General features: G+C 47.0%; 1 protein-coding gene across 1 annotated transcript; it reads left to right on the forward strand.

The window, feature by feature from the left end:
- The first annotated feature begins 898 nt into the window (after positions 1 to 898).
- Positions 899 to 19637, forward strand: LOC116966206 (myelin-associated glycoprotein-like). Its single transcript, XM_033012354.1, has 7 exons — positions 899 to 954; positions 3140 to 3505; positions 4048 to 4341; positions 11862 to 11998; positions 12083 to 12143; positions 18715 to 19008; positions 19618 to 19637. Exons 1-7 carry the CDS (start codon positions 915 to 917, stop codon positions 19635 to 19637), a joined length of 1212 nt encoding a protein of 403 aa, XP_032868245.1. The 5' UTR covers positions 899 to 914.
- The last annotated feature ends 5969 nt before the right edge of the window (positions 19638 to 25606 follow it).

Raw genomic sequence — 25606 nt, forward strand, 5'->3', positions numbered from 1 at the left:
AGATGAAGTTGGAAATAGGATAAGAAGTGTTCATGTTAATCAAATGATTCCAGCCAAAGATAAACCAAAAACTAAGCATGAAGTCCTAATCCCAAAGTTGTATCTGAAAGTGAGTTGGCAGAGACAACTCTGATTGAAACACAACGTTCAATTAGCACAGACTAAGAAACAGATTATTCTGGTCAAAGTCAGGGTAATAAAACAGAGCCAAACAAGACTACGGCTGAGTCAACATCTAAACCTGTTACACGTGTCACAGATCGGCCATCAGGCTGGATCCGTAAACATGTAGTCAGGTTTGGTTTGTAAGTTAAGTAACTCGCTGTATAAGTAAAACGAAAATGTGTAGATATGTAAAATAAATATATTATGTTATCATTTAGAAATTCGTAAATACTGGTTTAAATCGAGTATCACAACAACCAAATTGTAACTGAGTACTTAGATTTATTACTTTAAAATAGGAGAACAGTGTAATGTATTCATGCATATTCATCTGTGTGTCAATGAGTTGGTGTTCAATATAAGCTGGGAATGTTGGGTAATACATCTCTCTTTCGTGATCCAGGCAACTTGCGTGTAAGTTGTTATTCAACCTGCTGTCCGGAATATAACATCTCCCACCAACGGAACTATCTTATCCACATCCACTCTATCCAGGTCTTTCACTATTTGGTAAGTTTCAATGAGGTCCCTCGTCATTCATCTAAAGTCAAGCGAATACAGGCCCAGTGCTGTCAAAAGCTCATCATATGTATACCGACTCATTCCTGGGATGAGAGCCATTACATCCTTCATCAAATACGGGTCTCAAAATAGCTCACAATATTCCAATTGGTCGCTGGTTTTACCGCAATCATTTTCTTTTCCAGACCGGGAGGCCGCGTAACTGACGGGATATCTGGGATCAGACAATGATCGGGAGATCGTTCTTCCTTTTCTCCTTTCTCCAAGGTAAAATCAGCAGCAAATTAGAAGTGTTTAAGGGCGAGAAGGATTGTACTGGTTGGCTGCCAGCGATTAGCCGAGTACCGCAGGGGTCTGTGCTGGGGTCGCAACGATCGTTTCGATGAACACCATTGCTCAGTCCGCCTGGACCTACCTGATCTCCCGTTTGCCAAACAGTTTAATTTCCCTCGCCATTCCCACACAGACCTTTCTGTCTTGGGCTACCTGCACTGTGAGAGGGAGACCCAATGCAAATTGGAGGAACAGAATGTTATATTTCGCTTAGGAAGCTTGCAACCCAGTGGTATGAATAATGATTTATTTCACTTCAAATAAACCCCGCATTTTCCCTTTCGCTATCCCTCCACCACCCAAGTTGCACCAGCTTCTCTTTTTCACCCAACAAACAAAGTCAAAATCAAAGTCAAAGTAGCCTTTATTGTCATTCAGACCTTTCGTTCTGAACGAAATTTCGTTGCCTTGCAGTCATACATATAATAACAATGACAAAACACACAATAAACACAAATGTTACATCCACCACAGTGAGTTCACCAGGCACTGGCAAAAATCACAAGGCATAATTCTTAAAGTCCTCTCTCTTCCCTCCTTGTTCTCCCTCTGCTCCGAGGCGATCTGTTAGCTCCCGACGTTGTCGTCCACCGGGCCCGTGGCCGATCCTCCGAGGTCGGGTCGCCGCTGCCGCCGGAACGCCACAGCACCGATGTCGGGTCGCCGCTGCCGCCGGGCCGCCACAGCACCGATGTCGGGTCACCGCTGCCGCTACCGCCGGAACGCCACAGATCCGATGTCGGGTCGCCGCTGCCGCTGCCGCCGGAACGTCACAGCACCGATGTCGGGTCGCCGCTGCCGCCGGACCGCCACAGATCCGATGTCGGGTCGCCGCTGCCGCCGGGCCGCCACAGCACCGATGTCGGGTCGCCGCTGCCGCCGGAACGCCACAGCTCCGATGTTGCCGCTGGAACGCTGCCCCAGCTCCGAGGCCGCCAGTTCCGCTATGAGGCCTCGGCGCAGATGGAGACGGACACGGGGGATACGACAACAGAAGTCGCATCCCCCCGAAGGAAGAGACCAAAACACGTTTCTCCCCCCCCCCCCACACCCCCCACCCCCACCCCCCCCCCCCCCCCACCCCCACCCCCACCCACACACATACACAACATAATGAAATAAAACCAAAAAAGAACTAAAACAGGACAAAAGAACAAACCAAAAAAGAAAAAAAACAAACGGACTGCAGGCGAGCCGCAGCTGCTAAGGCAGCGCCGCCATCTTGAAAGCTAATAATGGCTTGTTTTCTTTATCATCATTACTTTTTTGCATATCTTCTTTTTTGCATTCAGTGTTCTGTATCTGTCTACATCCGTGTCAATAACTATCGTTTCCCTTTCCCGTAACTTACAGTCTGAAGAAGGGTCTCGAACCAAAACATCGCCCATTCCTTCTCTCCCGAGACGCTGCCTGAGTTACTCCCGACATTTGTCTCTATCTCCGGAGTAAACCAGCATCTGCATTTCATTCCTGCACACCACTCCTCTTCACGTTGTGTAGTAATGATTTGGACGAGGGGGTCGAAGGCTTTGTGGCCAAGTTTGCGGATGATACGAACATTGGTGGAGGGGCAGGTTGTGTAGAGAAAGCAGGAACCCTGCAGAAAGACCTGGACAGGTTGATAGAGTGGGCATGGTGAAATGGCAGATTGAATATTGTATCGCAAAGGAGGGAACGCCGCACTATGGGAGGGGCAGAGAGGAGGGAGTGACGCACTGAGGTTGGGAGAGTGAGGAGGGAGTGATGTACTGTGGGAGGGTCGGTGAGGAGGGAGTGACGCACTGTGGGAGGGGCGGTGAGGAGGGAGTGACGCACTGTGGGAGGGAGTGATGCACTGTGGGAGGGGCGGTGAGGAGGGAGTGATGCACCGTGGGAGGGGCGGTGAGGAGGGAGTAACACACTGTGGGAGGGAGTGACACACACTGTGGGAGGGGCAGTGAGGAGGGAGTGACGCACTGTGGGAGGGGCGGTGATGAGGGAGGCTTACCGTTACGCCACCATGCCGCTCTTCTCCGCTCTGTACACACCAGGCCCACAGCGCAGGATAAAAGGGTGTGGAAAGCAAGTCCAGTGCAAAGACAGGGTGTTCACTGCTAAAGATTGTTCCCTCTCTCCTCAGCCGTGATGTCGGGACAGTGGATTGCGGACACTCCACCAGATGTGACGGCGCAGAATGGTTTGTGTGCACGGATTCCTTGTCACTACAGGTACCCGTCGTATCTAAACAATGAACCACGGACTGGAATCTGGTATAACAGTGAGACGAACAACGAAGATTCTGTGGCCTTCCACTCCGGGGATCCCAGTCTAGAATCAACAATATTTCATCATCGGACCCGGCTGTCAGGAGTCCTGAGAGACAGCGACTGTTCCCTGGTTATAGACAACGTCACTCAGCAAGATGCAGGTCCTTATTTTTTCAGAGTTTATTTCGGAGGGGGGTATCGTTACAACTACCACCCTGTAACAGAACTCAGAGTTATTGGTAAGTGCTCCGTATAATGCACCCATTCACTCAACCTTTTCTTCCCAGTTGTTATCAGGCAACTGAACCATCCTACCACAACAAGAGTGCAGTGCTGAACTACTGTCGACTTCAGTGGTGACCCATCGAACTATCCTTGATCGGACTTTGCTGGCTTTACTTGCACTAAACGTTATTCCCTTATCACGTATCCATACTCTGCAAATGGCTCGATTGCAATCATGTATAGTCTTTCCGCTGAGGTGGATAGTGGTTCAGGATCGGTCTCTGGTTGTGGTAGGATGGTTCAGTTGCCTGATAACAGGCGGGAAGAAACTGCTCCTGAATATGGAGGTGTGCATGTTCACACTTCTTTAACCTTTGCCCGATGGGAGCGGGAAGAAGAGGGAGTGACCGGGCACAGACTCGTCCTTGATAATCTGAAGGATTGCATTTTCACACTTCCTTGTAAAAATATCCTTCCTCGTGTGGGACTGAGATTTTGATTTGAACGATGTATCTAGTGACATTTACCTAAAAGTATCAGTTTCTCTGTGCTTTAGATTTCACAGATCAACCCACGATATTCCCTGCTGAAATGGTGGCAGGCCAGCCTGTGAACGTGACCTGCTCCTTCAAAACCACGTGTAATGGAACAGACCCCACCTTAACATGGGTCAACCCCGCTGATGAACCACCGTCAGCCTCACGCAGCGTAACTCAGCGGGGAGACACTCGGAAATATACTTCTGTTCTGTCCCTGACCCCAGCGCTCAAACATCACGGGCAAAACCTCACCTGCAGAGTCACATACCCAACTGTCTCATCGGAGCAGAATCTCACACTGACTGTGCAATGTAAGTACGGATATCGTTTATTGTACAGAAACAGCAATAATCTATTAGCAGTACTGGCACATAAGGTCATAGGCGCCAGGAGAAGTATTAGGCCATTCGGCCCAACGTCCACTCTGCCATTTAATCATAGCTGATTAATCTCTCTCCCAATTCCTTTCTCCTGCGTTCGCCCCATAACCTCGGATACTCGTACTAATCAAATCAACACCATAGTGTCCTGGTTGGCACGAGGAATTCTGCCGTGTGAACATGGTTAAACTTGATTTGTCTTTAGATGCTCCACGGAGTCTCTCAATCATTTCCCACGACGACGCGAACAGTTACCGGGTCTGTGTCAAGGAAGGAAACTCTGGTGAGATGGAATGGGTGACGTTTCGGGACGAGATCCCTTTTCAGACTCCTTCCCATTCCCACACATCAATTCTCCTTCCCATTCCCACACTTACCTTTCTGTCCTAGGACTCCATCGTTGTCAGCGTGAGGCTAACTGCAAATTGGAGAATAAGCATGTCATAATTTCGCAGTGGTATGAATATTGAAGTATCTAACTCGAAGTAACCCCGGCATTCCCTCTCTCTCCATTCATCCCCCACCCAAGTCGCACCAGCTTCTCGTTCCCACGCAACAAACAGCTAACAATGATCTGTTTCCTTTATCATCGTTAATTTTTTGCATATAATTCATTCTTTGTTTTATATCTCTCTCCGCCCCATTGTATATATCTCTCATTTTCCATAAACACTGAACCAGTGCGTCAACGGATGATCGATCGTCGACACGGACTCGTCGGTTGAAGGGCCCTTTTCCATACTGTTTCTCTGAACTAAACATATAACTGGTATGTGAATGTGTGATCGATGGTCGGCGTGGATTCGGTGAGCTGAAGGGCCTGTTTTCACGCTGTATCTCTAAAATCTGAAGACTAAAGCCTTTTACTATCTAAGCATCACTGAAAGTGCCGCAAAACTGATTGTTCTATTTTATCTGTTTTCAGATGCCCCCCAAAATCTCTCAATCAATTCCACCAACAAAGTGATCAATTCCTGGGTCAGTATAAAGGAAGGAAACTCTGCCGCGTTCCTCTGCTCCGTCCAGAGTTTCCCAGCATCTAACCTGAGGTGGAGACATCTCGATGTCGCGCTGAACACAACACGTTCCAGCAACGTGCTATGGATGAAGTTCCCTCAGCTGATACCGCAGGATGCTGGGGTCTACCGGTGTTTGGCGGAGAATGAACACGGGACAGCAGAGAGGGATGTGACCCTGACTGTAGAATGTGAGTAGACACACACTGGCATGTCTATGAAGGCAGATGGATTATTGGCCCACGAGAGATGCTGGAATTCAGCACACAATCTCACGCATTTTAACACACTCACACACACTCCCTCTACCCCTCTCTCTCTCACACACACATTATTTATGTCGCACACATGAACACCATCTCTCCCACACACACTCACTCTCACACACACTCACTCTCACTCTCACACACTCACTGAAACACACACACACATTCTCTCACAAACCATCACACACACACACGCGTTCTCCTCTCACACACACACATTCTCTTTCTCACAAACACTATCTCACACACGCAAGATCCCCCTCTCCCTCTCATTCTGACTCACTCACTCACTCCCTCTCCGTCACACACACTCACTCACTCATTCAAACACACACATATTCACACAAACCATCACACACACACATGCTCTCTCTCACTCCCTCTCTCTCTCTCACACACACACACACACACTTACTCAAACACACACACACATCATCTCACAAACAATCTCAAACACACACACTCACTCTCCCTCGTGCAACACTGATTCACACAAACACACGCACATTCTCTCACAAACAATCGCATATACACGCTCTCTCTCTCTCTCTCTCTATCTCTCTCTCTCTCTCTCTCTCTCTCTCTCTCTCTCTCTCTCTCTCTCTCTCTCTCTCTCTCTCTCTCTCTCTCTCTCTCTCTCTCTCTCTCTCTCTCTCTCTCTCTCTCTCTCTCTCTCTCTCTCTCTCTCTCTCTCTCTCTCTCTCTCTCTCTCTCTCTCTCTCTCTCTCTCTCTCTCTCTCTCTTGCACTCACTGAAACACACACACCCTCAAGACTTCGGAGAACCCCCACACAGGTCACTGCGAGCACGTGCAAACTCCGTACAGACAGGCAACGGTGGTCAGGATCGAACCCGGGACTCTAGCGCGGTGACGCAGCAACAGTACCAACTGCGCCACCGTGCCGCCCACATGTACAGTATTTTGTGTTCCCCACCTGTGTGTAGCCTGTCTGACCTATGCCTGACATATTGGTTTTTCTACCCAGAAACCTTCAATGCCTCCCTTTATCAATTGTCGCTCCTCACGTTGCTTAAAACACAAATTGCTGGAGCATCTCAATAAAATCTTACAGCGTGGAAACAAGCCCTTCGGCCCAACTTGCCAACACCGGCAAACAAGCCCCATCTACACTAATCCTATCTGCCCGACTTCGGCACATATCCCTCAAAACAAGTCCTATCTATGTTTCCTGTCCAACTATTGTTTGAACGTTGCAGTGGTCCCAGTCTCAACTACCTCCTCCGGCAGCACGTTCCATACACCAACCACCTGTGTGGAAACAATTTACGCCTCAGGATCCATTAAATCATCTTCCATCTTATCTTAAACCTAAGAATAGAATCCAAGCCTGCTCAAACTCTCCCTGTAATCTGAAGAAGGATCTCGACCCGAAACGTCACCCTTTTTTTATCGCCAGAGATGCAGCCTGTCCCTTAAATTACTACAGTTTTTTTATGTCTTCGCGATTGCAATAGTGCCACCCACTGTGTAGACGTAGACGATAAGGGAATAACGTTTAATTCAAGAAAAAATCCAGTAATATCCAATTAAATATAGTACAATAGTAATTTAGGACTGCTCTCTGGTTGTGGTAGGTTGGTTCAGTTGCCTGATAACAGCTGGACAGAAACTGTCCCTGAATCTGGAGGTGTGCGTATTCACACTTCTGTACATTTTGCCCGGTGGGAGAGGGGAGAAAAGGGAGTGGCTGTGGTGCGAATTGTCACGCGTGAGGTGCAGATGTAGTCAATCCGCCAACATGCCCCATCTACACGTCCCACATGCCCGCGTTTGGCCCAAATCCATTCAAATTTGTCCTGTCCATGTACCCGTCTACTGTTTCTTAAACGTTGAGATAGTCCCCGCATCAACTATCTTCTCTGGCAGGCATACATACACCCAGCACCCATTGTGTGGACAAAGGTTACCCTTCGGTTCCTTTAAATCTCTCCCATCTCATCTTAAATTTATGTCCTCTGGTACTCGATTCCCCCTACTCTGGGCAAGATACTCTGTGTGTTTACCCGATCAATTCCTCTCAATGGTTTTGTACACCTCTGTAAGATCACCCCTCATCCCCCTGCGCTCAAAAGAGTCCCAGCCTGCACAAAACTCCCCGCACCTCAGGCCGTCGATGCTGGAAGACAAGGGTTGGTGATGTTTCAGGTGAGGTACGTCTTTTATTTACTGTTGAAGAATGAAAAAGGTGAATTTATTATGGGGAACATGAAAATGGCAGATGAGTTGAACAGGTACGTTGGATCCGTCATCACTAAGGAGCACACAAACTATCTACCTGATGTACTAGTGGCCAGAGGATCTGGGGTGACGGAGGAACAGAAGGTAATCCACATTAGGCAGGATATGGTGCTGGGTCGACTGACGGGACTAGAGGCCGATAAAGCACCAGAGTAAGAATTAACGGGGCCCCTTCAGAATAGCAGGCAGTGAATAATTGGGTACCGCAAGGCTCGTTGCTGGGACCGCAGCTATTTACAATATATATCAAGGATTTAGATGAAGGATTCAAAGAAACAAATTTGCCGATGACACAAAGCTGGGTGGCAGTGTGATCTATAAGTAGGATGCCATGAGAATGCTGGGTGACTTGGACTGGTTGGGTGAGTTGGGCAGATGCATGGCAGATTCAGTATAATGTGGATCAATGTGAAGTTGTCCACTTTGGAATGAAAAAGAAAAAGGCAGATTACTATCTAAATTGTGTCAAGTCGAGAAAAGGTGATGCAAGACGGGATCTGGGGGGTCCTTGTTCATCAGTCAATGAAAGTAAGCATGCAGGTACAGCAGGCAGTGAAGAAAGCGATTGTCATGTTCGCCTTTTTAACAAGAGGAGTTGAGTATAGGAGCAAGGAGATCCTTCTGCAGTTGTATAGGGCCCTGGCGAGACCACACCTGGGGTATTGAGCGCAATTTTGGTCCCCTAATTTGAGGAAGGGCATTCTTGCTTTTGAGGGTGTGCAGCGTAGGTTTTCAAGGTTAATTCCCGGAATGGCGGGACTGTCATATGCTGAGAGAACGGAGCGGCTCGGCTTGTATACTCTGGAGTTTAGAAGGATGAGAGGGTATCTTATTGAAACGTATACGTTTATTAAGGGTTTGGATACGCTAGAGGCAGGAAGCATGTTCCCGATGTTGGGGGGAGTGTAGAACCAGTGGCCATACTTTAAGAATAAGGGGTAAGCCATTTTGAACGGGGATGACGATACACTTTTTTCACAGAGAGTTATGAGTCTGTGGAATTCTCTGCCTCAGAGGGCGATGGAGGCCGGTTCTCTGGATACTATCAAGAGAGAGCTAGACAGGGCTCTTAAAGATAGCGGAGTCAGGGGATATGGGGAGAAGGCAGGAACGGGGTACTGATTGGGGATGATTAGCCGGCCCAACATCCAATCTTGCATCTTATTTTACTCTTTATATATCCGTAGGAACTCTTGCTCTACTATTTTGCATTATTGGCCAGCTTACATACTGAGGATGGACACATTAAAGCTGGACTGACTCAGCGGGACAGAGAGTAACTCTGGAGAGAAGGAACGGGCGACGTTTCAGATCGACGCCTTTCTTTAGACTGGTTACGGATAAGGTAACCGAGAGATACAGACGGTGATGTAGAGAGATAATGAACAATGAATGTAAGATCGGGGAGCAGGAGGCAACACGGATGGCGAGCAGTGAGAGAGGATGTGGCAGAACTGCATTGTTGTGAAAGATTGCAGCAGGATCTTGATCGATTGGCCAGATGAGCTGAGGAATGCGTGATGGAATTTAAATCATATACATGAGAGATGTTGCATCTTGGGACGTCTAACAAGAGCAGGACCTACACAGTTAATGGTAGGCCTGTGGGTAGAGTTGAAGAGCCGATGGATTGACAATAGACAATAGACAATGCGTGCAGGAGTAGGCCGATTGGCCCTTCGAGCCAGCATCGCCATTCAATGTGATCATGGCTGATCATCCCCAATCAGTACCCCGTTCCTGCCTTTTCCCCATATCCCCAGAATCCGCGATTTTTAAGAGCCCTATCTAACTCTCACTTGAAAGATCTTGGATCTAGCAGTACTGGTGCAAGGTTCCTTGATGGTCGAGGCGCAGGTAGCTCGGGTGGTTAAAAAAGGTTTAGGCACACTGGCCTTCATTAGACAGAGTATTGAGTATAGAAGTTGGGTAATCGTGTTGTAGGTGTATAAGACGTGAATGAGACCGCATTTAGAATATTGTGTTCAGTTCTGGGCACCATGTTATAGGAAACATATTTTCAAGCTTGAAGTGGTTCAGAGAAGATTTATGAGGATGCTGCTAGGACTAGAGGGTCTGAGTTATAATGAGAGGTTGAGTAGCCTGGGTCTCTATACCCTGGAGCGCAGGAGGATGAGGGGTGATCTTATGGAGGTGTATAAAATCATGAGAGGAATAGTTCGGGTAGATGCGCAGAGGCTTATGCCGAGAATAGGGGAATCGAGGACCAGAGGACACAGGTTCAAGATGAAGGGGAAACGATTTAATAGTAATCTGAGGGGTGGTTTTTCATACAAAGTATAGTTGGTGTATGGAACAATCTGACAGAGGAGATAGGTGAGGCATGGACTTTCCCTGCGATTAACAAACAGATAGACAGGGCTCTGGTGAGACCACATCTGGAGTATTGTGTACAGTTTTGGTCTCCTAATTTGAGGAAGGACATCCTTGTGATTGAAGCAGTGCAGCTTCACGTTCACGAGATTGATCCCTGGGATGGCGGTTCTGTCATATGAGGAAATATTAAAAATAATAGGCTTGTATTCACTGGCGTTTAGAACGATGAGGGGGATCTTATAGAAACGTATAAAATTATTAAAGGACTGGCCAAGCTAGATGCAGGAAAAATGTTCCCAATGTTGGGCGAGTCCAGAACCACGGGCAACGGTCTTAGAATAAAGGGGAGGTAATTTAAGACTCAGGTGAGAAAAAACGTTTTCACCCAGAGAGTTGTGAAATTATGGAATTCCCTGCCACAGAGGACAATGGAGGCTAAATCACTGGATGGATTTAAGAGAAAGTTAGATAGATATCCAGGGGCTATTGGGGTCAAGGGACATGGGGATAAGGCAGGCACGGGTTATTGATAGGGGACGATCAGCCATGACCACAATTAATGGAGGTGCTGGCTCGAAGGGCCGCATGGGCTCCTCCTGTATCTTGTTTCTATGTTTCTATGTTCCTATGGATAAGACAGGTTTGGATAGGTATGGGCCAAATGCGGGCAGGTGGGACTGGTGTAACTGGGACATGTTGGCCGGTGTCCGCAAGTTGGGCCGAAGGGCCTGTTTCCACACTATCACCCTATGACTCGAACTCTCGTCGGAAAGACTATGAATATGAAAGTCTATGAAAGTCTATGAAGAAAGACTGGATATATGAAGAAAGACTGGATACGCTCGGCTTGTACTGGCTAGCATTTAGAAGACTGAGGTGAGATCTTATAGAAACCTACAAAATTCTTAAGAGGTTGGACAGGCTAGATGCAGGAAGATTGTTCACGATGTTGGGGAAGTCCAGGACAAGGGGTCACAGTTTAAAGATAAAGGGGATATCCTTTAGGACCGAGATGAGAAAAACATTTTTCACACAGAGTGTGGTGAATCTCTGGAACTCTCTGCCACAGAAGGTAATTGAGGCCAGTTCATTGGCTATATTTAAGAGGGATTTAGATGCGGCCCTTGTGGCTAAATGGATCAGGGGGTATGGAGAGGAGTCTGGTACAGGATACTGAGTTGAATGATCAGCCATGATCATATTGAATGTCGGTGCAGGCTCGAAGGGCCGAATGGCTTACTCCTGCACCTATTTTCTATGTTTCTATGTTTCTATGAAAGAGGAGGAGAACTTCTTCAAAATAAACATAGCTTGAGGAGATTTCGCAGTGCAGCACACACAATGTGTAGGAAGGAACGGCAGGTGCTGGTTTAAACCGAAGATAGACACAAAAAGCTGGAGTAACTCAGCGGGTCTGACAGCATCTCTGGAGCGAAGGAATAGGTGACGTTTCGCGTCGAGACCCTTCTTCAGACTGGTCACATTCGTACTTCAACTTTTCTCTCCGTAGTGTCCTGGTTGACACGTGTAATTCTGCACAATGAACACGTTTAAACCTTTGTTTGTTTTTAGATGCTCCGCGGAATCCCTCAATCACTTCCCACGACGACGCGAACAGTTCCCGGATCAGTTTAAAGGAAAGGAACTCTGCAGCGATCCTCTGCTCCGTCCAGAGTTTCCCAACATCTAACCTGACGTGGGGACATCTCGGTGTCACGCTGAACACAACACGTTCCAGCAACGAGCTGTGGATGGAGTTCCCTCAGCTTACACGGCAGGATGCTGGGGTCTATCAGTGTGTGGCGGAGAATGAACACGGGACAGCAGAGAGGGATGTGACCCTCACTGTAGAATGTGAGTAGATACACACTGGCACATCCCTCGAAACGTCATAAGGTCATAAGTGATAGGACCAGAATTAGGTAGCCGAATGGCCGTCCATTCCACCATTCAATCATGGCTGAACTATCTCTAATAATAATAATAATAAATTGTATTTAATGGGCGCTTTTCAGACATCTCAAGGACACCTTACATAGTAATCGGAATAACATATAATCGGAATATAACAAGTAATAAAGACATCACAGAGACACAAATTAAAAACAGAATTCAATCCAAAAACAGAAAATCAAAAACACAGTGTGAAGAGAGAGCAGCGGCAGCCAAAGCGCGCCAGCGTTCACTCTCCCTCCTATCCCCATTATCCTGCCATTTCAGAGAACCATGGAGTTATAGAGCCATAAAGGCATAGTCATAGTGGGTGATCCAGCGTGGAAACTGGCTCGTCGGCTCTAATTGCTTTCAACGGCGTACATGTCTCAGCTAGATTAGTCCCACTTGCCCATCTTTGACCCATATCCATCCAAACCTGTCCTATCCATGTAACTGTCTGTTTCGTAAACGCTGCGAGTGTCCCTTCCCCAACTACCTCATCTGGCAACTCGTTCCATACACCTTCTACCCTTTGTATGAAAATGTCACCCTGTGGGGTGTCGTTCCCGAAATGAAAGCGAGGAGCCAGGTGTTTCGGGAGGTACCTTTTATAATGGCCTTCTTAGTATCAGAGATGTCCGCAAGAGGAAGTTGGCACCCAAACCCTTGCCTTTTATCCCTCCAGTTAAGGGCCGCCTCTGGACTCAAACATTCCCGTGACGAGGGGTTTGATAGTTGAGATGGCCCGACCCTTGGGACCCGCCACAACCCCCCTAGATTAATGTTATATATTTTCCCCTTCACATTGAACCTATGTCCTCTAGTCCCAGATTCACCTGCTCTCGGCAAGAGACTCGGTGCGTCTACCGAACTATTCCTCTCATGATTTTAGACACATCTATAAGACCACCCCTCATCCTCCTGCGCTCCAAGGAATAGAGTCCCAGCCTGCTCAATCTTTCGCTATAGCTCAGGCCCTCGATTCCTGGCAAATTCCTCGTAAATCTTCTCAGTACCATTTCCTGCTTGACAACATTTTTCCAATATTTCCTATCCCCGCTTAAAGATGAGGAAGATTAGATAAAATCGTTTGAAACATTGTGTGCAGCTTTGGTCACCTCACTACAGGAAGGATGTGGCCAGGGTGCAGAATGCTGCATGGATTCGAGAGTATTAGCAATAAGGAGTTTTAAAGGGGGCATAGTGGTTCAACGGTAGAGTTTGTGTCTCACAGCACCAGAGAGCCGGGTTCGATCCTGACCACGGGTGCTTGTGTTTATGGAGTTTGTAAGTTCACCCCTTGACCTGCACGGGCTTACTCCACGAGCTCCGGTTTCCTCCCACAATCAAGTCGTGCGGTTAATTGACGTAGGTTAATTGACTTGGTATATTTGAAAATTATCCCCAGTGTGTGGAGGACAGTGTTCGTGTGCTGGTCGGCGCGGACAAGGTGGCCCGAAGGGCCTGTTTCCGCTCTGTATCTATAAACTAAACGAAGCCAAAGAAGAGGTTGGGAAGATTTGGATTGTTTCCCATGGAGTTCATATGGTCATAAGCGATTTGAGCTGAATTAGGCCATTCGGCTCATCAAGTCTACTCCGCCATTCAATCATGGCTGTTCTATCTCTCCCTCCTAATTCCATACTCCTGCGTAACCCCCATACCCTCTGACAGCCGATTTATTCAAGAATGTATCTATCTCTACGTTGAATATAGCCACTGACTTCCCGGCCGTGGCATTGAATTCCACAGGCTCACCACCCAGTTCAAAGGCTGATGGGAGACCTAATAGAACTATATAAAGCTACTAGACTAAGTGGGACCCGTTGGATCCCAGCATCACACAGGAGGGCTGGTCATCCAACGCAATATTCCACCTCTCCACCAATTCTAATATTGGTGGCCAGTTGGGGGGGAGGGGGGGCTTTATGGAGCGCTAGTATGGGTGCTGTGGACTGAAGGGACTGGTTTCCAGAGGGCTAGTGTACAAATTGTGCGCCAAATTGATTATTGGGCTGGCGTCTCAGTCAATCAAGCCTGATGTGCTGGCAACTCACTCACTCACGGCTGGTGGCCTGGTAGTTGACTCACGGCTTATCCTTGAAATTCTATTTCAAGCAGTGTATAAGGCCACCAAATTCAAGTGCAGCTTCTTACCATTTCTAGCAGGGTGCAAGGCCACCAAATTCAAGTGCAGTTTCACACCATTTGAAGTATGGTGCAAAGCCACTAAAGACAGCGAGTCGTGACCTCTCCCTCCTCCATCTTGCAGAGACTGAGCCACACCCACATTTACGGGTTTTATAACCCCACCCCCCCCCCCCTCAAAGGAAAAGGTGTGGCTTTCATGGAGTGATTGACAGGAGAGAGATTCTCAACATTTTTTTAAAAACTAATAACACTTTTATTTTTAATTGATGAGAATAATTCTCTGCACCTGCTCAGCGGAGGGGGAATGAGTAAGATGGCCAAAAATCACAGCCTTAAGTGGTAGCGTTTTATCTAAAATCAATATACCGTGCAAACAGGAAGTAAGTGCATTTACAGTAGTGCCTTTTAACTTCAAGCCAAAGCACCTAAGCCACCATTTGCAGTAAGTAGTGCCTTTACAAATTCAAGCCAATGCACGCACGCCACCATATGCAGTAAGTAGTGGCTTTCAAATTCAAACCACACACAAGCCACACCCAAGCCACCATTAGCAGTAAAAGGTGCCTTTCAACTTCAAGTCAAAGCAACCAAGCCACCATTTGCAGTAAGTAGTACCTTTCAACTTCATGCCACCATTTGCAGTAAGTGGTGCCTTTCAACTTCAAGCCAATGCACCCAAACCACCATTTGCAGTAAGTAATGCCTTTTAACTTCAAGCCATTGCATCCAAGTCACCATTTGCAGTAAGTAGTGCCTTTCAACTACAAGCCAAAGCAACCAAGCCACCATTTGCAGTAAGTAGTGCCTTTCAACTTCAAGCCAATGCACCCACGACCCCATTTCCAGTAAGTAATGCATTTTAACTTCAAGACATTGCACCCAAGCCACCATCTGCAGGACGTAGTGCATTTCAACTTCAAGCCAAAGGAACCATGCCACCATTTGCAGTAATAGCGCCTTTCAACTTCAAGCCAAAGCTCCAAAGCCACAATTTGCAGTAAGTAGTGCCTTTCAACTTCATATCCCACCATTTGCAGTAAGTGGTGTCTTTCAACTTCAAGCCACACCCAAGCCATCATGTGCAGTAAGTGGTATATTTCAACTTCAAGCCACACCCAAGCCACACCCAAGCCACCATTTGCAGTAAGTGGTGCCTTTCAACTTCAAGCCAAAGCAACCAAGCCACCATTTGCAGTAAGTAGTGCCTTTCAACTTCAAAGCTCCCATGGCACCATTTGCAGTAAGTGGTGTATTTCAACTTCAAGCCACACCCAAGCCATCATTTGCAGTAAATGGTGTCTTTCAACTTCAAGCCACACCCAAGCCACCATTTGCAGTAAGTAGTGCCTTTCAACTTCAAGCCAAAGCAACCAAGCCACCATTTGCAGTAAGTAGTGCCTTTCAACTTCAAACCAAAGCTCCCAAGCCACCATTTGCAGTAAGTGGTGCTTTCAACTTCAAGCCAAAGCAGCCATGCCACCATTTGCAGTAAGTAGTGCCTTTCAACATCAAGCCAAAGCAACCAATCCACCATTTTCAGTAAGTAGTGCCCTTCAACTTCATGCCACCATTTGCAGTAGTGATGTCTTTCAACTTCAAGCAACTCCCCAGCCACACCCAAGCCGCCATTTGCAGTAAGTAGTGCCTTTCAACTTCAAACCAAAGCAACCGCCACCATTTGCAGTAATAGTGCCTTTCAACTTCAAGCCAAAGCTCCCAAGCCACCATTTGCAGTAAGTAGTGCCTTTCAACTTCATGCCACCATTTGCAGTAAGTAGTGCCTTTCAACTTCAAGCCACAATTTGCAGTAGGTGGTGCCTTTCAACTTCAAGCCACGCCCAAGCTTTAGAACCAATAGTCATTTTTTTTTGCAAGCTTTAGAACCAATAGAGATACTTTTTGCAAGCTTTAGAACCAATAGATATGTTTTGCATGCTTTAGAACCCATAGATATTTTTTTTGCAAGCTTTAGAACCAATAGACATATTTTTGCCAGCTTTAGAACTAATAGACATATTTTTGCCAGCTTTAGAACTAATAGACATATTTTTGCCAGCTTTAGAACCGATAGAGACATATTTTTGCCAGCTTTAGAACCGATAGAGACATATTTTTGACAGCTTTAGGACCAATATACATATTTTTGCCAGCTTTAGAGCCAATAGACATATTGTTGCAAGCTTTAGAACCAATAGACATATTTTTGCAAGCTTAGAACCAAATAGAGACATGTTTGCAAGCTTTAGAACCAATAGAGACATTATGTGCAAGCTTTAGAACCCATAGAGACACTTTTTGCAAGCTTTTGAACCAATAGACATTTTTTTTGCAAGCTTTAGAACCAATAGACATTGTTTAGCAAGCTTTAAAACCAATAGACATATTTTTGCCAGCTTTTGAACCTATAGACATATTTTTGCAAGCTTTAGAACCAATATATTTTTGCAAGCTTTAGAACCAATAGACATATTTATGCAAGCTTTAGAACCAATAGACATATTTTTGCAAGCTTTAGAACCAATAGAAATATTTTTGCAAGCTTTAGAACCAATAGAGACATTTTTTGCAAGCTTTAGAACCAATAGAGACACTTCTTGCATGCTTTAGAATAAATAGACATTTTTTTTTGCAAGCTTTAGAACCAATAGACATTTCTTTGGCAAGCTTTAGAAACTATAGACACTTTTTTTGCACGCTTTAGAACCAACAGACACATTCTGCAAGCATTGTAGAACCACTAAGGACACTTACATTTGAGTTGACATGTGTTCAGTGCTATTCACAGCTCAGAGAAACGTGACCCTCTGCCTTCCTCCATCTTGAACAGACTGTGCGGCACACCACTTCCTGGTTTTATAGTCCATTCCCCCTGCCGCCAGCGGGGGCAGCAGAGAGAATGGGGAATTTTGTAAAAACATTAATATCTCTGTCATTTTTAATCGACGGGAAAAATCATCGGAACACATGCGGCGGAGGAGGGCTCTGAGCAAGGTGATCAAAAATGACAGCCGTAGGTTGCGGCGTTCTCTCGGAAATCGCAGCACCGATGGCCAAAACCGGTCAAGAACAGACTTTTAGTAATATAGATAGATGAGATGCATAGAGAAGGTAGACAGTCAGAATATTTTCCCATGATGAAAATGTCAAGGTTTTTCCCTTGGCGAAAATGGCAGAGCTTTAAGGTGAGAGGGGAAATCGTAAAGGAGATGTGCGAAAATTAAAAAAAAACTTTATTTATCCCATGAGGGAAATTGATTTGCCAACAGTCATAACAACACAAAATACACAAAACACAAAATAAATTAAACATGAAATTAAAGCGACGAGTGGAAAGGCTTGGGGGCCGTGCAAAGATTACGTGGGGGGGAGGTGGGGAGTCAGTCTCAGTCTACCCCACGACCGAAGGGGTAGTTGTATAGTTTGATAGCCACAGGGAAGAAGGATCTCATGTGACGTTCTGTGCTGCATCTTGGTGGAAGCTGTCTGTTGCTGAAGGTGCTCCTCAGGTTGACAAGTATGTCACGGAAGGGGTGAGCTGTATGGTCCAGGCTGCTCCGCAGTTTGAGGAGCATCCTTCCCGCCGTCCTCCCCGCCAAGACCACCTTCCGTAAATCCAACTCCGCCCCCGGGACGGAGCCAGAATTCATGATGAGCTTGTTAATCCCTTTGGCGTCCGCGGCCTTCGCCCTGCTGTCCCAGCACATGGCAGCGAAGACGGCACTGACCACCACCAATTGGTAGAGCATCTGCAGCATCAGAAGGAGCGCAGCCTTCTCAAAGTGTACAACCGACTCTGTCCCTTCTTGTACAGGGTATCAGCGTTCTTGCACCAGCCCAGTTTACTGACGATAGACACAAAATGGTGGAGTAACTCAGCGGGACAGGCAGCATCTCTGGAGAAAACGAAAGGGTGAACTTTCGGGGCGACGCCCTTCTTCAGACCGATGGTATTTGTACAAGGTAATTGTAGTCCCTGGTAAACTGTTCAACAGACCATGGAGAGCATCCACAATGCGCTGCCAAGGGCGGTGATGGATCAGATAGGACAGTTCCTTCTCACCAGAGATTGTGCCTGGCCCGCTGAGTTTACTCCGGCATTTTGCGTTTGATCTCATCGAAAGTGGGACGGCCATTCGGCCCTTCGAGCCAGCATCAACATTCAATCTGATAATCGCTGATAATTTAAAATCAGTATCCCCGTTCCTGCTTTTTTCCTATATCCCTAAGCGAAATATCTAACTCTGTCTTGAAAACATACAGAGAATTGGCCTCCACTACCTTTTTGGCAGAGAATTCCAGAGCTACACAACTCTCTTGTGTCTTGTTCCTCCCTCTCCAGATGCGCCAGAGATTTCCTGGGATTCGGGATGCACTCGCACATCTGAGATTATCAACTGTGTTTGTGCGGCCAGGTGCAACCCACCAGCAGAGCTCACCTGGCTCCTCCCCCTCGCCAACCTCAACGGAAACCAAACCCGCGGACGTTTCCAGACCTGGCAGGTAGCAAGCGGGCATCTGGTGAATAGCTCCCTCACCTTGACAGGGGGTGATGGATGGGAGGACGTGACGGCCTTGTGCTCAGTCCGTAACCGACACGGGGAAGCCTTGTTGACGGTGTATTTGTCGATGGAAGGTGAGGACATATCTGGGGGTGAGGGAAGTCATAGAGCCATAGTCATGGTCATAGTATGTAGGAAAGAACTGCAGATGCTGGTTTAAATCACACGTCGACATGAAATGCTGAAGTAACTCAACGCGACAGACCGCATCTCGGGAGAGAAGGAATGGGTGAAGTTTCGTGTCAGGACCCTTCTTCAGACTGATCAGTCTGAAGAAGGGCTTCGTCCGGAAACATCACCCATTTCTTCTCTCCAAGATGCTGCCTGTCCCGCTGAGTTACTCCAGCATTCTGTGTCTGCCATAGTCATAGAGCAATACAGTCATACAGTGTGGAAACAGGCCCGTCGGTCCTACTTGCCCACACAGCCAACGTGCCCCATCTACACTGCTCCCACCTGCCTGCATTTGGCCCATATGCCCATGGGATACTGAGTTGGATGATCAGCCATGATCATATTGAATGGCGGTGCAGGCTCGAATGGCCGAATGGCCTACTCCTGCACCTATTTTCTATGTATCTATGTATCCCTCCAAACCTGTACTATGCATGTACCTGTCTAATTCTAGAATGCTGGCAACATTGTCAAGAATATTCTCTCCAGCTTAACGATGTCCTTCCTAGAGCAGGGCGACCAAAACTGAACGCAATACTCCAAATGCAGCCTCACCAACGTATTGCACAACAACTAGTATCTGATATTCTGCGGTAAGCAAGATATCATTGAGTCATTGTCTCATCGCATGAAAACAGGCCCATATCCCTCTAAAGTCCTCTCATAATCGTACAGTGATACAGCGTGCAAACAGGCCCTTCGGCCCAGCTTCCCTGCACCGGCCAACCTGCCCCAGCTGCACTAGTCCCATCTGCCTGCGCTTGGTCCATGTCACTCCAAACCTGTCCTATCCATGCTCCTGTATAACTGTTTCGCAAATGTTTTGATAGTCCCTGCCTCAACGACCTTCTCTGGCAGCACGTTCCATACACCCACCACCTTCTGTGTGAAAAGGTTACCTCTCAGATTCCTATTAAATCCTTTTCCCCTCATCTTAAACCTACGTCCTCTGGTGTTCGATTTCCCTGCGCTGAACAAGAGACTCTGTGCATCTACCCGATCTAAACTTCTCATGATTTTATACACTACTATAAGACCACGTTACAGTTTAGTTTATTGTCATGTGTACCGAGGTACAGTGAAAAACATTTGTTGCATGCTAACCAGTCAATGGAAAAACTGTACATGTTTAAAATCGAGCCATTTACAGTATTTAGATACATGATATGGGAATAAAGCTTAGTGCAAGGTAAAGCCAGCAAAGTTAGGTCAAGGGTAGTCCGAGGGCCACCAATGAGGTAGATAGTAGTTCAGCACTGCTCTCTGGTCGTGGTAGGATGGTTCAAGGTGTATCACCGATTAGTTTAGTTCAGATAAGGTTATTGCCACGTGCACCGAGGTACAGTGAAAAGCGTTTGTCGCATGCTAACCGCACGAAATAGCTGAGTTGTGGACGCAGCCCAGACCATCACACAAACCAATCTCCCTACCATCGACTCCATCTACAACTCACGCTGCCTCGGCAAGGCCAGCAGCCCAGACCATCACACAAACCAACCTCCTTACCATCGACTCCATCTGCACCTCACGCTGCCTCGGCAAGGCCAGCAGCATAATCAAGGACCAGATTCACCCGGCCACTCCCTCTTCTCCCCTCTCCCATCGGGCAAAAGGTCCAGATGTGTAAAAACGAACGGACACCTCCAGATTCAGGGACAGTTTCTTCCCAGCTGTTATCGGCCAACTGAAGCATCCTACCATAACCAGAGAGCGGTCCTGAATAATATCTACCTCATTGGTGACCCTCGGACTATCTTTGATTGGACTTTTCTGGCTTTACCTTGAATGAAAAGTGATTCCATTATCATGTATCTGTACACTGTGATCGGCTCGGTTGTAATCATGTATTACCTTTCTGCTGACTGGATAGCAAGCAACAAAAGCTTTTCACTTTACCTCGGTTCACGTGACAATAAACTAAACTGTAAAAACTGAAAACGCAACTCTGGTTGTTCTTACAGGAAAGAGCTTCAGTATTTGGATCGCAGTTTTGCTTACAGCAGGGATAATACTGATCGCTGAGCTAGCTGGATTCTTCATATACATGTATATACAGCGGTAAGTGTAAATGAATCCACTTTTTATTTCCAAATCCATCCCTTTGACATCTGCTTCTTATGACTGCTTCTGCCAGGCTGACTCCTGTTCATAGACACAACATGCTGGATTAACTCATCTGGTCAGGCGGCATCTCTGGAGAACGTGAATGCGTACAAAGTGCTGGAATAACTCAGCGGGACAGGCAAAATCTCTGGAGAACGTGGATGGGTATACAGTGCAAGAGTAACTCAGCGGGTCAGGCAGCATCTCTGGAGAACACAGATAGGTACAAAGTGCTAGAGTAACTCAGTGGGTCAACCAGCGTGGATAGGTACACAGTGCGGGAGTAACTCAACGGGTGAGGCAGCATCTCTGGAGATTAAGGAATAGGTGACATTTCGGGTCTGAACCTTCTTCAGACTGAATGGTTGAGAAAACCAGAACAAAGCAGCCGGCAACAGATGACCATTGGACTATCGTGAGTCGTTTTGGGCCCATATCTGAGGAAGGATGTGCTTGCTCTGGAAAGGGACCAGATGCGGTTTAGGAGAATGATCCCGGGAATGATTGAGCTAACCTATGATGAGTGTTCGACTGTATTAGAGGGATGAGCGGAGACCTCATTGAATTGTAATGAATAGTGAAAGTCATGGATAGGGTAGGTGTGGAGAGGTTGTTTCCACTAGTGGGGGAGTCTAGGACCAGAGGCCACAGCCTCAGAATTAAAGATCGTTCCTTACGAAAGCAGATGAGAGGAATTCCTTTAGTCAGAGGGTGGCGAATCTGTGGAATTATTTGCCGCAGATGGCTGTGGAGGCCAAGTCAATTGATATTTTTAAGGCACAGATAGATATATTCTTGATTAGTACGGGTGTAAGGAGTTAGGGAAGAAGGTTGGAGACTGAGGTTAGGAGGGAGAGTTAGATCAGCTGTTAACCATATAACAATTACAGCACGGAAACAGGCCATCTCGGCCCTACAAGTCCGCGCCGAACAATTTTTTTTTTTTTTTTTTTAATTGAATGTCGGAGTAGACGTGATGGGCAGAATGGCTTAATTCTGCTGCTATCATTAATTACCTCATAATATTATGACCAACGTCTAATCCAACTGCAACTTTGGACTTGGACTTTATTGATGTGCAGATGTGCTGTAAACTTGGTATGATCTTCAGCAGCCCCAGGAGGGAAGATGTGACTACGGAGAAGGCTTCAGGAAACCAAGACACCAATGTGACCTACAACCCACACTCTGCCACCAATCAGGTAGTGAACTCTGCATTTATTCTCAACTACAGATGATACAAAAGTGGGCACAAATAGCTGGAGTAACTCAGATGGACAGGCAGCATCTCTGGAGAGAAGAAACGGGCGAGGTGTCGGGTCGAGACTGTTCCTCAGATGTAAAGTCACGGGAAATGGAAACTAGAGCTTGAAAGTGTTCAGAAAAGATTCACGAGAATATTGCTAGGACAGGGGGGGCTGAACTACAGGGAGAGGTCCATGAGGCTAGATCTCTACTCCTTGGAGCGCATGAGGATGAAGGGTGACCTTATAGAGGTGTATTAAATCATGAGAGGAATAGATCGGGTAGATGCACAGTCCCTCTTGCCGAGAGTAGGGTAATCGGGGACCAGTGGCCATAGGTTCAAGGTGAAGGGAAAATATTTAATAGGAATCTGAGGGGAAACTTTTTCACACAAAGTGTGTTGGATGCATGGAAGGAGCTGCTGGAGGACGTAGTTGAGGCTGAGAGTATGCCTAAGTTTAAGAAACAATCAGACAGGTACATGGATGGGATAGGTTTGGAGGGATATGGACCACGCGCAGGCATGTGGGACATGTTGGCCGGTGTGGGCAAGTTGAGCCGAAGAGCCTTTTTCCACACTGTATCACTCCATGCTTCTATATAGACATACATAGAAACATAGAAAACAGGGGCAGGAGGAGGCCATTCAGCCCTTCGAGCCAGTATCCCCATTCATTGCGATCATGGCTGATCGTTCCCAATCAATAACCCGTGCCTGCCTTCTCCCCACATCCATTGATTCCACTAGCCCATAGAACTCTATCTAACCCTCTCTTAAATCCATCCAGTGCTTTGGCCTCCACTGCCCTCTGTGGCAGGGAATTCCACAAATTTACAACTTTCTGGGTGAAATAGTTTTTTCTCACCTCAGTCTTAAATGGCTTCCCTTTTATTCTAAGACTGTGACCCCTGGTTCTGAACTCGCCCAACATTGGGAACACTTTTCCTGCATCTAGCTTGTCCAGTCCTTTTATAATTGTATATGTTTAAATAAGACACCCTCTCATCCTTCTAAACTCCAGTGAACAGAAGCCTAGTATTTTCAATATTTCCTCATATGACAGTCCCGCCATCCCAGGGATTAATCTCGTGCTCCTCCGCTGCACTGCCTCAATCACAAGGATGTTCTTCCTCAAATTAGGAGACGAAAACTGTACGCAATACTCCAGATGTGTTCTTACCAGAGCCCTATACATCGGCAGAAGAACCTCTTTACTCCTATACTGAAATCCTCCTGTTATGAAGGCCAACATTCTATTAGCTTTCTTCACTGCCTTCTGTACCTGCACGCCAACCTTCAGTGACTGGTGTACTAGGACACCCAGGTCTCGCTGTACTTCCCCCTTACCTAACCTAAACGGATTAAGATAATAATCTGCCCCCTTGTTTTTGCCACCAAAGTGGATAACCTCACATTTATCTATATTATATTGCAGGGTGTCCATGTCACCCTGCAACCTCCTAACATCCTCTTACAGTTCACACTGCCAACCAGCTTTGTGTCATCCATAAACTTGCTTGTGTTGCTCCTAATTCCCTCTTCCAAATCATTAATATATGTGGTAAACAGTTGCGGCCCCAACACCGAGCATTGCGGCACTCCACTCGCCACTGCCTGCCATTGTGAAAAGGAGCCGTTCACATCTACTCTTTGCTGTGATGATGATGATAAGAGATAAAGAAAAAGGAATGAAAGATATGCAAACAATGTAACGATGATAAAGAAACAGGCCACTATCAGCGGTTTGTTGGGTGAACATGAGAAGCTAGTGCGACTTGGATGGGAGAGGAATAGGGAGAGAGAGAACCCCAGGGCTACCGCAAGTGAGATAATTCAATATTCATACCACAGGGTTGTAAGCTGCCCAAGCGAAATATGAAATATTGTTCCTCCAATTTGCCTTTAGCCTCACTCTGACAATGGAGGAGACTGTGTACTGAAAGGTCAGTGTGGGAATGGGAAGAGGAATTAAAGTGTTTAGTAACCGGGCGTATGAATATTGAATTATCTAACTACGTGTGAGTGTGTGAGATAGTATGAGAGTGGGAACGAAGGGCGTGAGAGATTGAGAGAGTGAGAGAGAGAGTGAATGAGTGTGTGAGAACGTTTTAAAGAGAGGGAGACAGTGCTAGAGGGGGAGAGATAGAGTGTGAAACTGCGAGTGCGAGAGAGAGGGAGAGTGGGTGTGAGAAAGAGAGGGACAGAGAGAAAGCGAGAGAGAGGAGACAGAGAGAATGAGAGAGTGAGAGAGGGAGAGAAAGTGAGAGAGAGAGAAAGTGAGAAAGAGAGAGAGAACGAGAGAGAGAGAGATCTCATCTCAGCGCGAGATAGCTCTCTATCTCCTCTCGTAGCCGCCTATCTCTCTCTCTCGCTCCTCTCTCTCTATTCTCTCTCTCTTCTCTCTCTCGCTGCTCTCCTCTCTCCTCGCTTTTTTTTTTCTGCATCCGGTAATTGATACCTAACCCCCTGGTTTACCCCTGTTGTGTTGTGAGTCTGGAGTTGTTAACCTTCTCTGCTGATGGTATTAAATGCCGGGCCACGCCGCACACTCTGCCAGTACTAAACCCACAACTACCCGTCTGCTTTCCCTTTCTTTCCAGAGCGCGGGGAGTGGAGAGGACGGGCCGGCACCAGAGGAGCTGAAAGGAGGAGGGGAAACAGAAGAGGGGGAAGACCGAGTGGCCATGTGCGCCAATCTGCGGGACCTACCGAGCAGCGGAGACACCGTGCACAGTGGCGATATGGTGGAATACGCTGAGCTCTGGTTCCAGTTCCAGCAGGGGAAGGGGTAGCACGAGGAGGGAGGGAGCGGCGTTGAATATTGAGCGCTGTGCTGTTGGAGGGGCGGTGAGGAGGGATATTTCCACCAGCCTTGGGTTGTATAGATTAATTAACCCTCTGTAGATGAAATAGTGGGACAACATAGAACGAGTGGGTGAACGGATGATCGATGGTCGGAGCGCCGATTGGCCAGTTTCCGCGTTGTATCCCTGAACTAAACATAGAACTAGTGTGTGAACGCATGATCGCTGGTCGGTGTGGACCAGGTGGGCCGAAGGGCCTGTTTCCGTGCCGTATCTCTTTAGAAAACCTTTGTTGCTTCAGAACACATATTCTCCGCGGGTGAGTGTTGACATTGACAAGAATTG

Source organism: Amblyraja radiata, chromosome 36 (assembly GCF_010909765.2).
Source record: "Amblyraja radiata isolate CabotCenter1 chromosome 36, sAmbRad1.1.pri, whole genome shotgun sequence".
NCBI classification, from domain to species: domain Eukaryota; kingdom Metazoa; phylum Chordata; class Chondrichthyes; order Rajiformes; family Rajidae; genus Amblyraja; species Amblyraja radiata.

Coding starts and splice junctions, on each gene's coding strand:
- LOC116966206 (XM_033012354.1), top strand. CDS start 915: ATGATCGGGAGATCGTTCTTCCTTTTCTCCTTTCTCCAAG. Junction 4,342..11,861: donor TCTCACACTGACTGTGCAAT/GTAAGTACGGAT, acceptor GTTTGTTTTTAG/ATGCTCCGCGGAATCCCTCA. Junction 12,144..18,714: donor TGTGACCCTCACTGTAGAAT/GTGAGTAGATAC, acceptor CTCCCTCTCCAG/ATGCGCCAGAGATTTCCTGG.